The sequence below is a fragment of the Conger conger genome, chromosome 2 (assembly GCF_963514075.1).
Source record: "Conger conger chromosome 2, fConCon1.1, whole genome shotgun sequence".
Classification (NCBI taxonomy): domain Eukaryota; kingdom Metazoa; phylum Chordata; class Actinopteri; order Anguilliformes; family Congridae; genus Conger; species Conger conger.
In genome coordinates, this window is record NC_083761.1 from 67,312,650 (window position 1) to 67,329,235 (window position 16,586).

The following is a 16,586-nucleotide window of genomic DNA, read 5'->3' on the forward strand; positions in this document are numbered from 1 at the left end:
GGTTGTGGGAAATGCTCTACAGCATTGATCTTCTGGGTATAGATTTGCTATTATACAAGCAATTGCATGCTATGGTAGTTGAAAACTTCCCAGTAATTTTACTTTTAGAGATAAAATGTTACTGATGCCAGTGCTTAACATCAGTTATATGTTTATGTAATATGATGAACCTGTCCATTCATAAATGAAATGTCACTCTACCATTAACTAAATTAAATGTCAAGGTTGTAAATTAAGCTTACGTTTTTCAGTTTTCAAAAAATGCTTTAATTCATGTAAAAATGTACTTAAAATAAATATAAAACTGTTTAAAGTGTTTCCTTCATCTTTCTCCACAGGTGTATATTTCATGATGTCCATGAGATACTTGTTCATTGAATGACCTTCCTCTAACTGAAATCAGATATAAAATTCAAATTTTATTCCGATTTAGATGTTGTTTTCAAAGTCTTTTAATTGAATGAATTGCCTTTTATTTAATAGATACAATATAATCAATTTTGTTGACTAAATACCTAAAGGTGGTATACTATTACAGTTTTTTACAATCACTTTGACTCTAATTTCAGAACCTGTATTGACCACCAGGTCTTTCTAAAAGTGAAGCCACTCTAGCCACTGTGGGGGCGGCATTGGCTCAGAAGGTAAGAGCAGTCGTCTGGCAGTCGGAGGGTTGCCGGTTCGATCCCCGCTCGAGCTGTGTCGAAGTGTCCCTGAGCAAGATGCCTAACCCCCTGACGAGCTGGTTGGTACCTTGCATGGCAGCCATTGGTGTGTGAGTGTGTGTATGAATGGGTGAATGAGATGCATAAATTGTACAGCGCTTTGAATAAAGGTGCTATATAAATGCCAACCATTTACCATTTAAGCCACAAAAGGTGGTGTGCGTGAAACTCAATGATATGGTATTCCTTTTAAGCAATTTTTGGCAATAGAAAAATTAGGAATTTGAACCAATGAGTTTGAAAGTGCAAGGTTTCTTCAAAGATATGAATGCACAATGCATGTTTTTAACAGGCGAACAGGCTGTGTCACAAGTGCTCACCATTTTGAGTGTTGTGTCAAAGGTTTTGAAAATTGAGCACAAGCTTGTGAGATTAGGTTCAAAGTGATTGTAGAACACTGTAATGTGACAAAGACATTCCAGTGCATTCCCTCACCAGGCAGTGTATAATATGGCTAATAAGCCTAATAATAATCATCATCATAATCATAATGGTATATTTTTATATGAATGCATGTGTGTATGTAATGTTCAATGTATAGGTTATTGGACTATGAATCTATGATATATGTATACGTTTTTCGTAATGTTTGCAGGAGTGCTTACAAGAACCTGTCAGATTTTTGTCCAGCTGTTCACTATCTCATTGAAAATAGGTTGTTTTGGTTTTTTGATGAAGCTTCCCATTCTGCCTCCAACTACAGGTTCCTTTTATTGCATGGTCTGAATGTACTGAGCATGGGTGGTTGTAATAACAACCAATGTTTCTGAAGTGTTCATGAATGTACGCATGTGAATAATGCTAAGATCATTACTATGGTAATCATATTGTTTTATAGTGTTATCATACACAAGAGGGCCATTTCACATTTACAATGACAGGAAAAGACGTGGCAGGTGTAGTACCCTTGGCCACACAGATGGTGGAGCAATCCATTACATGGCTATTCAAACCACACAGCTGTCATAGTATTCTTGATTGTATATGCTTAAGCGTTGTCTGGATGATTGAAGTGTTATGTCACCAGCTACTGAAGCTATGATGACCACAGTCCTATGGAGGCCCTTTGTGTGAACATGACAACTCACACGTCAGATTCTCAAAGTACGAAACTTCTATATGTGATTAATTTAAATTTATTGCAAAAATTCCATTCACTGGGTGAATGGTGTCATGATATTTCATGATATTTAACCATAAACATTCAGAACTGCAATGGCAAATTACTTTATTTGCAGTCAAATTATGTTGAATTGGTAATGTGAATTCTTTTATGGGCCTCATTAAAACAATTTTCTCGGATTTAAACTTTAATGCAATCTTAAGATCATGTATGCTTCATTAATAAAAATAACTGAGACTGAAGAAAGTTGCTTTTTTTTGTTTAAGATGGTTCATAACATGGTGTGATATATAAATCTCAAATGAACCTATGAACTCCAATAATGCGCGTAAGTGTTTCACCCCTGGAATTGATCATGACTCTTGCACTCTTGATGGCTACATTTTATTAACATTTTTTTTTTAGATTTGACGATTATTATTTCTAACCTGTATGTGAACAAATCTCATAGTGTGTTTGTGTTTGGTTATTATGGATGCGTATTCATGGATATTTGGAATATCCATTGATCAAAGTAGCCAAGGTGTATGCAGAAGGCAGACCGTGGCCTCTTGAGGAATAATATATTTGGGCTGTCTGCCATTGTGCCCACTGGGTCTTTTTTGGAAGAACTGGACTACCAACGTAGCAGGAAGGTTTTCAACTACCTGAACAGCTGAGTCTGGCATATTCTCTTCCCTCCCATATGATCAAGAAAATCCCTTAAGAGAGAAACAACTTCCCCTAGTGGCCACCTTCATTGACGTCAAGCAAAGCTTCCACTCTCAAACTCTGCTCCAGATCCTGAAGAGAAGCAATGCTGTGGTCGAGGCTAAAAGGGTGGTACGTTTCACAAGAAATTCTTTAATGTTGTCCACGCCTATCAGTCAGGTTCGACATTTTTTATCTGCTTTCACTTCTACAGAGCTGTAGTGAACCACCTGCTAACCAGGCATATTAGCAAACAAACATTGGCTGGTCTCGTCTCCTTTCCTCTTCTCTCCAGGCGCCACTCAGATGTGGTCCTGACCAACATGCACTTTTCTGTCTGCTGAAATATTTTTGTTCCATTAGCCAAGACATGTATGATGGTTATTTTTTGAAAAAAAAAAAATCGGTTAATGATTCACTCTCGGTTGTTTGTTTTATGTTGCAGTTATCAGTTATTTTTAAGCAGCCTTTAAACCTATTATGGAGCCACTTGTATTGAGTTCTTTACATTCGCCATCAACGTATGTATGGAGGATCACATATTAATTCAAGATGAGTTCAACGTTGAAACTGAAAATAAAATAATGCAGGCTGGGCTACAGCCTGTTTTGCATGCCACTGCTGGCCGTAATATTGATTGGAGTATAAATATTTGTGTACATTACAAATTATTTGTCAGTGATGAAATTTTCATTTGATGTTTTATAAATGCGGGTTGTTTCCCTTTAGTAACATTGTTTCCTTTCCTCTGATATTAAAACGCAGAAGGCAGCTTCCAAATGTTCCCGTCAAGTGCTTGATTAAGCCGTGGACGTTATCGTGATTAAAAGGACAAATGCTGCTCTTTCGACTTGTTTTCCTGGTAGATTTGGTAGAACTTTGCGAGTTTAAAAGCCGAAATAAAGTCCAATACAAAATGCATGTTGAGGCAGAAACATATTTCTGATGCGGTACGCCTGTTTACATTTTAAAAAATCACACAGATAAAGGGGGAATATGTGATATGCTTATTAAATATCTCAGCAAACAATCATCAAACAAAATGTAGCCCTACCATTTAAAGTTAGCTGAAGTGATTTTGAATTTACGCCGCGACAGTCGTTGATGCTATAGGCTATCGGCGTCGATATAGCTAGCCTACTTAATCTGCTTTGTTCAGAATTAAAGACGCGTGTTCTGTGATCTGACGGAAAGATGCCCACCATTGAAATAATCATCGCAAACAATTGAAACGCCTTATATGAACCAGCTGTCAGGTGTACTTGCCGTTTTTTCTTTATCTTTCACCCTTAGAATAAACAATTTGCCCAATGGTCAAGTTGATTCATACCGTACTCTTTTTTCATTGGATGATAGTTGGCAATAAGATTCCAGCTGTTTACTCCCCCCCCCCTCCCCCCCTCCCCCATGTGCAGCAGCAGCTGACGTACGCTGCAGCCAATCTAAAGACAGAATGAGGGTTGGCCGGCTTCTGGTTGGTGGAAGGCCGGGTAAATGGGCGGGGGTATGAAGTTGAATCCGTATCCAGCTGTGAAGCCGTTCGGATGAAGGGATTCGTGTTAGACAGCTTCACCGACTAAAGCGGTCTGGAAAGACTTGTATTTTTCGCAATAATGGGGAAGAATTAAACTGGCAAACATCACAGGAGAATGCGTTCCAGTGCGGCAGAATATATTTGGATTATGGTACATGCAAACCAAAGTGCCACAAGCTTCATATCTGATTGATGCCGACCAAACGATTAGTATCTAAAACAATTATTGGTTTAATTGATAGCACCTTACTTCAGACTTGCAAAGGTGCCGGGCAAAACGCCGAAAATTGGATTTCAAAGACGAGTAACAAAGAAGAAACCGTCATTGTGACTTATTTTCAAATATTTATTTGTATTTAAGTGAATTTCCGTTTATTTTGCTGTTGCATACAGAAGTGCGGCAGACGAGGAGTGAAGGCAACGCTTTCGTTGGGGATTCAGTCACTACGGTGTGATTTTCGGATGTTTTGAGCTTTGACAGTTTGAGATACTTAAAAACATGGGAACGAAGAGTCCGCGACAGCCAGGGGCTCGAGACCATGCCTGAAGCGCGATGCCTGTAAACCTGCCTCTACAGTAATACTGCCACCCGGAAACTCACCCCGCGAGCCCGACTTTTTCTCTACCTTCCACTCATTTCGGGCGGCACTTTGCCACGAGCATTGATCATGCGATGACTGAGCTCGACTTGGGCATATCTACATTAACAATAACAGGTAATAAACTAGTCGAAATACCGATCTGGGCGACATAAATGAAAACAATACTGCTTTGGATTTTGCAACACGAATCACCTTTGTGAAGTTTGGGCAAATACCAAACCTAAAATTATAAATACTGTGGTAATTGTAGTCATGATAAGTATTACAGTGTAATAGGAACAATTAAGACAATTTAGAAAAACTATCATAAACTTATGAAATCTTAATGTCCAAAAACAAATGATTGTGTTGAAAATATCAAATTGCAGCCATACTAGACGTCTTGGGTTTAAAATCGAGCTAATTCTGGAGACTATTGATACCTAAAATCGATTGATTACTTAAACATTAATATGCCATGTGTGCAGAAAAATAAATATAGCCTACACTAAGGGATCAAAAAGATAAAGATTAGCATGTATGTATCTTCTTGCCTTCAAATAATTCTGTAATGTAGACTATTTCCTTGTGTGTATTGAATCAGCTTTATCTTACTGAGTAGATAAATATAAAAAAAACACCGCAACTGATTTCTCTCCGAATCTCCCCATCCTCCAGAACACAATACAGTATACTCAGGGACACACATTGAAGAAACCAAACCTTTAAATGGTTATGTAAATTACATTTCAACGAAACTACACTAAGTTTCAAGTTATATGATGTTTTTGCGTCACATTATTTTAAATCGAATGGAATGATCAACATAAACACAGGAAACGAGCGTGCTTAATGTGCGGTGATGGTGACAAACATTCTGCGACACTGTCAGTCTGAGCTAAACTTTGCCGAGAGAAATCGATAACATATACGCACATCGTTGGTAAAAGTTAAATGCCAACAAGTAATCCACATTTAATGTTTCTTCAAGGGGGTGAATGATGGCCGAAGATGGGGGAAATCCGTCAGAGGACCAAAGGGTGAGGGAAGCAGAGGGCAGGTCGTCTCTTCCCCGGACCTTCATCCGACTTAACGACCTGTCCGGCGGAGGAGAGCGAAGCGAAGTGGAGACCGTTGGACCGGGGGCGAAAGAAAGCGGAGCCGCTGCGGAGGAAGGCTCGTCTAGCGGTGGACAAGCTTTACCCTACCCGTCCTTGGCACCAGTGGTGTTTTTCTACCTGAAGCAAACCACCCGGCCTCGGAGTTGGTGTCTGAAAATGGTCTGCAATCCATATCCTTTTATGTTGAAAATGTCATTCCCTACTTGGAAAGCAAATACGCGCACCCCATTACGCACACCTGGAAAGGTAGGACAAATAAGTTGTTTTTTACTGTCGTTATCAGGCCTTTCTCATATCGTGCGGCTTTGCCTTACAAGAGATTCAATATGCATTTCATATATATGGAGTAGGCTAATTACTGCATATTTCTCTCAAACTTGCACAAGAAAGGCAAGTTTAGATAATAAAAACTCAGTCACTCCTGGGTTTTGTCTCCTCTCAATTTGAAATCTATAGCCTACTATAACTTGGAATCACGCCAACTTCTTGTATAGAATTAAACTGATCACTAGTCATATTTGTAATGACGCCTGAAGCTTGTTAGCACAAGCTGCGGTAATTGAACCCTGAACTGAATTTACTGAATTTAATTGCAACTGTTGGTGAGCAACTATTAATTATGGCGGCAGCTGACAGGCCTCACTATTTATTACTGTCCAACAAAACGAGAGTAGTTGACAAAGACAAACAAACAAGACTTGTGTTTTGCTGAGTTAATGATTGTGTGCCACTCAAAATATAAGTTTTACAGTTTCACTCGGCCATAACAGGTAGTTTATCTTGTACGACATAACAACAATAAAAAATCTAAACAAAAATAAAAAATGGCAAATAAATAATACGTTGCAGAGTTTTTATTATTCTGAAACTATGTATATGGGCCTATTCCATGTACAGTACATGCAGCAGTCAGGTGTGGATCCAAACGTTGTAGGAAGTCTGCTGTAAATATTTTTACATCTATTGCCAATTTCAACACCAGCTCTCATTGCTACCGTTTCTTTTTCTGGTAAAAAGAGGACACATTCGCCAGGATAAAGTCCATGGTAACTGCACTCAATCACAGTTTGATGCAATCTAAGCCTTCCACCAATTAAATAGCATATTTATGTTGATGCAGATGTGTAACTAATTTGAACAGTTTTAAGCACAGACATATTTCCGGTGTAATACAGGTCAGACAAGCATTTCACAGTGGTGGCCTCAATGTGGTGGACTGTCACCCACCTGCTTGTTTTGTGCTGTGTTTCAGTTAGGCTATAGTTTTATTGATTTCTGTTCAGCATCCGCATGCCATTTATGAATATTGCTGCTTCTTGATACAATTCTACAGAGGCCCTTTATTCTTTATCTGCTGGTCAAAGGAATAGTTTTCTGCTGTTTACCACTGGAATTGTGTCTTGGGAATTGCATGCATTTACGAGCAAAAATGACATGCTGTTAATTGCTTGGTGGTTACTATTATTTTCATCAAAGTGAGGCAAGAAACAATAAAAGTGAACCACTGGAGCAGCTGTATGAAAAAGAATATAGGCTATATACTGATTTTATACACGCATATGCATGTGTCAGGGCAAAGTTCTGTAAGAATTGATCTTTTTATTTTGCGTTTGGCATGGCACAGATACACTGTGAACACATGCACTATTTTGTGTATGCATCATGTGTTACACATGTGGGTCTGGACAGATCCCAGGTCCGAGATTACAATCTGTTGCTTGGAAAAAAAAACTAGCCCTTTCATTATTCCTTAAATCAACTAGATTTTAATTTAGAAAAAATTTAGACTTAAAATTCAGTAGCTGTGTTAGCATAGATGTCAATAAAATCACAAAGACATTTTAGCATTAGCCCTTTAGACTTAGGACAAGCCCAGCACAGTTCTGGACATTAATGATGTGTAAATGAACATGGAAGTATTTTAATTTCAGCTTTTATAACAGATGCTGAATGTAAAATAGAAAAATAAACAGACTTGTAGATTAAACTGCGACACAAAAACCATGAATGGTCAAAAATGTGATAGACTGACTGTTGGAATGATTGGTGTAAAAAGTACTGGAGTCATATAAGCGCTTTAATAATTATAGTACTCTGTCGAAACAAAAGCTCGGTTATTCAGCTCCATGACTAATTTGATATTTTTCATATAAATAGCAACTGAGTAATTCAGTAGGAGAAATGATTTGCCATATATTGTTATTCAGGGGTAGTTTAGTCACACCCCTATTCCTTTGTTTGTCTCGTGCTGTGGAAAGATGCAGAAACATTATCAAGCGGTTCTGGTGTCAGAAGTCTCAGGGCTATTTGTGTTTTGTCATATTTTTATTTTGAGTACTGTGAGTGTCTTGAGAGCATTGTCATTTATGATGAACATATGGTAGCGAGAGAGAGGTGTACCAGTGTGGTGTTAAGTCAACACCTCCATCTCCTGTGTATATTACCCAGATGATTTAGATTTTAGAAGCTGATAGGGGGGCCCCAGCTGTATCTTCTAACAATTAATACTGTGCCATTGATTAGACACAAGGACGGGTGCAGTTCTGTCGCTGCAGCCACAGAGCCACTAGGGCTTTTGGACAGCTCTGTCTCCATGGTGATCAGTGCGCAAATAAAGCCAAATTTACCTGGTTCCCTCTGAAACGAGGTCAGATGTGTGGGCGGGTGTTTCTGCTGTCTGGATTCTCGGCAGGGTGCGGAGGTCTGGGCTTTTGGGGAGCGCGTCTGAACAGCTTTTCCGTAAGGAAAGAATTTCTCTTTTGGACCTGCAGTTGGCCAAGGATGCTCTGATGTCTGGGTGCAGAGTCACCATTTTTCGTTTGGGGGGAAACGGGATACATCTGCGACATCCCAAAGTCAGCCCCTTCCACAGTCACCTTCCCCAACTCCCCCCAACTCCCCCCTTCTCCTTCTCTCACTTACACTCTGGCTTCTGCCAGCCCCCCACGGAACGGGCTGCTGGATCAGAGAGCTCGCTGTGCCTCCTTGGCTTCTGCTCTGTTACAGAGGTATTTGACATCTGGGCTTCCTCAGAGAGCTGAGTCCTTTCTTTTACATTTACATATTTTTTAAATGTCACCCTTGTCATGTGCTTCCTTTTTTAAAAAGGTCCCAGAAACCTGTATGCTCATCGGCTGCATATGCAGACCCCATTATGGGGAAGCATTAAGCAGTGAGAATGCAGGAATGGGTCAAATTTGAGGAATCTCTGACTGCTAGGCTACCAAGGCTACACGCTTGCTACGAGTATGAGGAGCTATGATGGCTATACCCAGCCATGCTGAGCAGCATGATTCTCTTTGTGCTTTATTATATTTGCTGATGGATCAGTATGAATATGCTTACAGGCTCTCTTCTGCCCTGGTTCTTTCAGCAAAGCCATGATGATTTCTTGATTTCTTTTCTTTCATTTGCCATTGCTGGTTCAAGAGTTGTCTTCACATACCAGGGTTAGCATTGCAGTAGTTGTGCATTAGGATACTTAACCTACATAATAAACGGAAAGTCCAGGATTTGGTCTTCTGTAATCTGGGCCTGTTACACCTTGATGGAAAATTGCAACCATTGCCACGCTGTAAGACGGAAGAGCACGCTATTTAATGATTTCCAACTCAAAAACAAAACAACTTGGAAGTAATGAGCATCACCTTAAGTACTTTTTTCAAAGTCCACAGTTCATTAGGCAGGTGGATCCCAAGGACTGGCTATAGGAAAATATTTTGTATTTATGATATGTATTTATTTCACCATTTAGAAAAGGTCACTGTATTAATATTTATATACAACAGCCATTGATCCATCACTGCCACTCTATGGGCAAAGTGTACGATTCCTGTTCCTCTTCAGGATTCTGTTGTGCCATGCCAGAGCCTGTACTCTCTGCTGTGTCAGACAGGTGGCATCTAAAGGAGCAACACAATCCTGTTTGTCTGGGCTGGTGGGGAATGTCGTTTTCCGCTTTTCACGGACAGCAGAAAAGCAGCGCACATCTTATTTTATCGCCCTCTTTGGTTTTCCTTGAACCTTGCCCTGTCTCTACTACACTCTTTACAACTTTTATCATCTCATTTGAGTGCTGTGAGACCGTGAGACTGTGTCCAATAGCATGCTGTCCCTTCACTACCGTTTACTTACACTGGGCTGGCTATGTTTAGCTAGCTGAAGAGATAGCACGATGGGAGTTATTTTCTGCTGGGTTAGCCTTGATCTGAGTGCAGCTGAGTAGGGGCCCAGGCTTAGTATATGGCTTGGCTGAGAGAGAGCGCCTTTCAAGAGAGTCTGTATGTTGGCAGAAAAGTGTTTGGAAAAAAACTACACTGCCAGGATCCTAAATAATCACAGTTAGGATCTGTCGCAAGCAACCACACACAAAACCCGTAGGTGTCGCCTTGCAGCCAAAACTGGCACTGTGCTACATACGGCTTCATAGTGTGGATTAAGAATCTAATTTCCCTATTTCTCACTGTACAAAAAAGAACGCCACGTGTACATCAACACTTTGACAGTTTGGGATTTTACGTTATTTTACGCTTTTGCATGTGAAATGATTCAATACTAATACAAATAAATGCAATCACACTAATCTTGAACAAGAAGTTGAAATGCTCAATGATTGAGCTGTTCAATTGCAAAGTTTAACCTATTGGCCAGCGGAGGATGGGCATCCCCCTACAGCTGGGTTCCTCTGGGGAGTTTTTCTGTGTGAGGGTCTTTCTCCGAGTAATTTACCTCATATGGTATATTTCCCATTTTCTTCCCTGCTGTTACTATGTGAAGCGTCTTTTGGACAGTCTGTTGTGAAATGCGCTATAGAAATACAATTGAATTGAATTGAACTACACCATGTCCTCCAGTCAGCACATTGTTGTTTGTGTGAGGTCTGGAAGATATTGACAAGCTCATCTTGTGCTGCCAGTATATATACATGAAAGCGGCCATTCTGTACATCTCCTCACCTCTTGCTTTCACTGTAAGGAACAAACAACAGTTGCTGGCTTATCTGACCTATCTCTAAAATAATAGAACACAAAGCGAACACTTACTTAATCAGCAGAAAATGTGTTCTGCTCTGCAAGTTAAAAGGCTGGCAGGCGAAATCTCCATTTGTGGAGGTTGCAGCAAAACCCAAATTGTAACACCGAGAGAGCTTTCTGAGAACATTTGTTAAGAGGTGAAAAAATTATGCCCGCGCCAAGGTGGTTATATTGCGTTCTTTCATCCTTTCTTCAAAAATGATATTAAAAAATTACATCTCCTATTTCGCTGCGAAGGCTATAAATTGCTGTCATTATTGCTGTTCCACCCTCATTGTCAGTGCCCCCACCCACACGCACACACAAAAAAAAGGCATTACAGTGTGGGAATCGGTCACGGCTGCAGCGCGGAGTGACGTTGATGGTGACAAGCCTGCGAAGGCACACTCGGCAGTCTGTGTTTACTCTCTCTATAGGGGACTTCCTCTGCCTGCCTGTGAATATGCACTGAATCTTATGGGATGCGTATATGATTACAGTGATGCACGGCGCAGCGCCTGGGCTGCCTAATTAGAGCTATGGCAGCACGGGCTGACGAGCTCCCTGCTTCAAAGGCTCCTGGAATCCCAGCCCTTACGGCAGGGAGGCAGGGCAGGGGCAGGGGCGGGGGGGGATAGGGGGGTTCTGAGCTCTGCTGACACAGGCTGCTCCTGGGGTGCGTTCGCAAGAATGCAGTTTGGGGCAAGGGGGCTAATCTGGACCGCCCGTCACACACTGTAACAAATTTAGAATTTAAGATTAAAGTGTATTGTGCTTTACCTTGAAATGTGAATGCAGTCCAGGCACGGCCAGACATGCTTGTGCCCAGAATCGTCACTATTGTGAGGATGTGCAAAAGGTGTTTTTAATGTTATGTATTGTTTTTAAACTGTTGGTGCATTCTGTGTGTTCTGCAACGACGACATGGACCACTGCTGAACACTATGCTATTGCACACACATTGCTGTGTTTGTGGTAGCGCATGTGATTCAGTTGTGTGTGCTGTTAGCAGAATGTAGGTTCAGCTGCATGTGCTATTAGTGGAGTGTAATTGTATGTGCTGTAGCATGACTGTTGTTTATTCTTATCACACTTTGAAGTGTGAAATTTGCTCAGTCTTTCAAAAAATGATTCTATAGCACGCATCTCTCCCCCTGGACTGTCAGTGCTCATCCTTCTGACACTTCCTCCTGCCTCATTATACTTTCACTATCACAGACACTTTCTCCTGCTTGTCTATTTTTTTGTTTTAGGCATTTTTCATTCCAGCACTAATTGACAGTTTCACTGCCTGTTACTATCCTTTGATTTATTGTGACAGGTTGTTACTATGGAAATAAGCATACTTGTAAGACTTAAGTAAACTATTCTCATTTTTCCTGCTATTCCTGCGAGTTTCAAACTAATTACGCCTTGAAATAAATTTGAAAAAATTAGTTGATAGATTAAGTATTTTGTTTTTCCACTCTCAAAGCTTGTCAAAATTTATTATGCCTGCAATCCAAATGCGGCAAAATAAGTGCCAGATTCTACAATTCAGCATAAACTCTTTCTGTGAATTTCACTACCATGGCAAATATAAAAAAAACGAATAATTGAATGTGAATGCTTGTGTATGTGCGTGTGTTGGTATGTGTGTTTGTGCATGTATGAGAGTGTGTATTTGTTTTATTTCTGTATTTCTGTTGTCAGACTTATGCTCTATGCTTCCCCCATGACTTTGGCGGCCTAGTTAACAAATTAATTGGAATGGTGTAAAAAGCGCAGAACGGGATCCCGGTGGAGAGCTGGGTTCTGCCCGTCCATTGAGCGAGACGAGAGACTTTTTACAGACTTGTTTACTCCTTGGCGTCCTCCGTGGAGCTCCCAGATGCGCACAGCCCGCTGAATCAATGCGTCCATATTTGCCGTCTTTGTGCCATCGCTGCCTGGGCATCAGACCTCTTTAGGGTATGTTCCTGCAATCAGCAACATGCCAAATGAAAGGGGGGAAATTAGAGCTGGAAAACAGGCACATAAAAGACACGGGGGGAATAAGTGCGTTTTGATCAAGAACTGAGTACATTTGTGGAATGGGGCGCTTTTTCATTTTTATTCTGAATCTCCGGTGTTAGCTTCTTTGATATTCATGCACAACCTTTTCCTTTTCCATCTCTCTCTCTCTCTCTCTTTCGCTCTCTGTGTCTTCTCCTTTCTCAGTCCCTCTCTCTCTATCGCTCTCTCTCTCACTCTCTTCCTCTCTATTTCTCCTCCTTTCTCTCAGTCCCTTTCTCTCCCTCGCTCTCTCCCTCTCCCTCTCTCTCCCTGGGCTGTTCCGTGAGATGTCTGTAAGTTTATATAGGAATCAGGCCAGGTTTTTCTCATTAAAGTATTGTAGGAGACTAGAGCTGCAGAGTGTGGCATGGGAAGGGGAGGGGGGTGGGATGCATGTTGGCCCGACAAACCAAATTCCCATTCTGCATCTGAATCCAGTTACCTCCACTCCATTTGCTTTGTTTCTGTGTGAATTATTCACAAATCTTTTCTGCGGCGTTCCCTTCTCTTTTATCCATAACAATCTGTCTCACACATTGTTTTGCGGTGCGCTGGTACGGTCCTGGGCAGGCGCGAGTGCTTTTGTTGTAATGGCTTCGTTGGGTATCACCGGTCCTTCCCGAGCTCCGGTCCCGCTGTTGTCAGCCCGCCTATTGTTCTGGGGTTTCATTGCAGCTTTCGCCGACGGCCTGACGAACAGCCACGTTTTATGTGCCCTCCTTCCACTTATCTCGGGCTTTGAGCGAATCCCCAGTTGCGTGCGCTCGCTCTGTTCTTGGAGAGGTGGGGTATGTCACACGTATTTATGGGTCGCGAGGTGAAGCACATTCAAGTGTTTTGGTCCCCGTCGCGGTGTGCGGAGGGTCCCTCAGAAATGCCCTTTTTAGGGCACGGCTGGCCGGGGTCTTAGGTGGCCGTGACGAAGGGCAGGGTTGACCGCTGGCTTTATCTGCGGCGTGGCTGTCTCAGCGCCCTGCTGAAGTCTGGCAGGAGCTCCAGAAGCTCATCACAGCCACCATCCACCGGCCCCTGGGCCAGGATGGAGCGTCTGGAGGGACAGAAAAAAAGAAGAGATTCCTTGTTATAGATAAAAACAATGGTTATAAATATCTCTTTAAGGTGGAAATGTCTGTTTATGTAAGAGACTTGCTATTGCCCCAGCTCACTGTGCTATCTTCAGTCAAATTTGGATTGTCTTTGTTCTTTTACTGACGTGAGGCTCTGAAGGATTTAATTTATTCACGACAATTTTCCGGCAGTTTCTACTAGCCCGTGTACTCTCTGATAGACGCTAGTGCTTTGTAGTATCTTTGTGTTGTGTAAGGTGTTCAGCAATCTCTATCCTTATGGGCATTGTTGTTGATTTTTGGTTTGATTTGGTCTCCTCCCTTACTCCCGCTCATAGGCAACGGCTTGCCTAACAAGGAAGCAGAAGTCACATCATGCTACAATTATTGCTGTCTGGAGCGTGTAGAAGCCAGCCCCGGTGGTACTTGTGATTAGAAAATGGCCTGCGGGAGATACGTTAAGATCGGCCTCAGACGCAGCCGCTGAGGGAGAGGCAAGATGGGAGTGGAGCGTGGGGGGGGGGGGGGGGGGGGGAGAAGGATGGCAGGTGGAGGCGGGGGTTAAAGAATCCTCATCTGAACATACAGTAATTACACAGCAACACATCATTACCCTTTATCGGCCTTCACTTGGGTCTCTGACAACAGACCAGACAACAGCCGCACTTCCTGCAGCCCTCTCCTCCTGGTGTTGAAGCAAGGCCCGGGTGACATTTACAGTGTGCAGGCCGTCGCCACGTAATTGCAGTAGGTGACGGCACGGTCGGCTGAAAATAAGCACTAAAAACATTTTAGCCATTAAGGGAGGCCTCAACTTTGCACTGCCGTCGGCACTTGCTGGGGCTTCAGAACGAGCGAATTGTCAGTTGGCCAAACAAGACATCTCTTTCTCTCTTTCACTCTCTCTATCTCTCTCTCGCTCTCAATGTTTCGCTGAAAATATTCCTGACGCTTACAGCAGGTGAAGGGGAGAGAATGGACGCTCCTCCATCTTAAACCATGAAGCCCAGTAAGGAAACCCCCACACTGCCAGTGGATCCATTTGGGAGATCTGCCCTGCACATGCTCACACCCTGAGGGAGACTTACCCTCTACGCACAACTTCAAATAGTACTTTCCCTCTCTCCCTCCCTCCCTCTCTCCCTGTCTCTATCATTGTCTCTCACTCGCTCTTCCTCTCTCTCTCTCTCTCTCTCTCTCTCTCTCTGTCTCTCTCGCTCTCTCTCATTCTTTCTCTGTCCCTCTCTCTCTCTGGCCCTGGGAGCCTTCACTTCTGAAGGAAACTCTCTTCGGTTGCTGTTGTTTTTCATTTTAATTTTCATGCGCTCTTCAGTTGGTGTAATTTCATTAACCGCTCTTAATTGCCAAAGTAATTTATTGCTTGACACACGCGCAAGTGCATGTGCCAAAACTGATGACCCATGCTTGATTAAATGTAACAGTAACCCTGGACACAGAGCACACTTGGATTTTATATGGTTTCATTCTGTTGCCCTATCAACCTTCCCATTTATCAACGCTGCGGAGAGGCGCATTACATCCTTCTGCATTTCCACCCTCCTGGAAGTCCAGTTGGTGTCATTTTAGGTTCGCTATTGTACTTGTAATTTTGCACGCCGCGCTGTAGTCGGACCAGTGCGGCTGTGTATTACATCCCGCCGATTGACAGACCCTGCTCTCGCAGGCACAACAGTTGTCAGGGCAGGACTTCTGTTTGTTGTTGTTGTTGTTGTTGTCTAGTGCTGTCCTACATTTGCGTCTGTCCTTGAGGTAGTGAGCGGGGCTGGGCAGGACAGCTAGCCCTGCTCTCGTAGACGCAGACACGGAGAGAGAGAGAGAGGGAAGCCCTGTCCCTCCTCCTGGGGGGTGGCTCTGGGGGGTGGCTCTGGGGGTGAGTCTGCGTGCTTTGACACAGGGAGTGAGGCTCGCGGTTTGGTGTATCTCGTTAACATTTTCTGTTCAGGATTTCCTACAAGATGTGGCTGCAAAAACACTTCCAGGCAGGCCTCACTCTCTCTCTCTCTCCCTTTCGCCCCTTTCTCTCTCTTTCTTTCTCTCTCTTTCTCTCTTTCTGTGACAGAAAAGGAAAAAATATGCAGAAAAAGAGGTCTGCTTTTAATTTACAAGAGACTTGCATTACATGCAAGCAAGCAAGTCCTCTGGGTCCTAACTCTCCTCTGTGTTTCACCAGATTCTGCCAAGTGCCTCTTTCACTCTTAGAAAGAACAAAAAAAAAAAACAGCGATTAAATACATAAATAAATCCAGTGCCTTTGGCATGCCAGTGTCCTGTTGGAAGAGAACTTTTTATTATCCACTTTTTCAAACAGCCTTGCTCTTTGCCTGGTATGTGAAAAATAATACTCCTGCTTCATTCTCTTGTTGTGTGTGTGTGTGTGTTTGTGCATGTGCGCGTGTGTGTGTGTGCGTGTTAAGTATGTAATTACTTGGCCTGCTGGAGAAACCAGCATCAGATAAGACAGTTCAAAAGGAAGTGAGCAGATTAAAGTAATTAATGCTGTACATAATGCTAAGGTCAAAATCATACAGAAACCGTACACTAAATGAAATCCCCTCTTTTACCGTTTAGCTAGTGAGATATGTTTCTAGTAATATTCATTTAAAAAAACAATAAATAGCTAAGAATTGCAATTATAACAGATGCAAATCATATGTGATGTTGGGCTAATGTAGGGATCT

The 16,586-nt window shown here is 42.2% G+C and overlaps 1 protein-coding gene across 1 annotated transcript in view; it reads left to right on the plus strand.

Moving 5' to 3' along the window:
- The first annotated feature begins 4,473 nt into the window (after window positions 1-4,473).
- The window catches only part of cacna1g (calcium channel, voltage-dependent, T type, alpha 1G subunit), a 196,140-nt gene continuing 184,027 nt past the window's right edge, over window positions 4,474-16,586 (plus strand). The window contains exons 1-2 of the mRNA XM_061232631.1: window positions 4,474-4,788; window positions 5,645-5,944. Coding sequence (XP_061088615.1) covers window positions 5,652-5,944 — 293 coding nt within the window. The 5' untranslated portion in view covers window positions 4,474-4,788; window positions 5,645-5,651. The remainder of the gene's footprint in view (window positions 4,789-5,644; window positions 5,945-16,586) is intronic.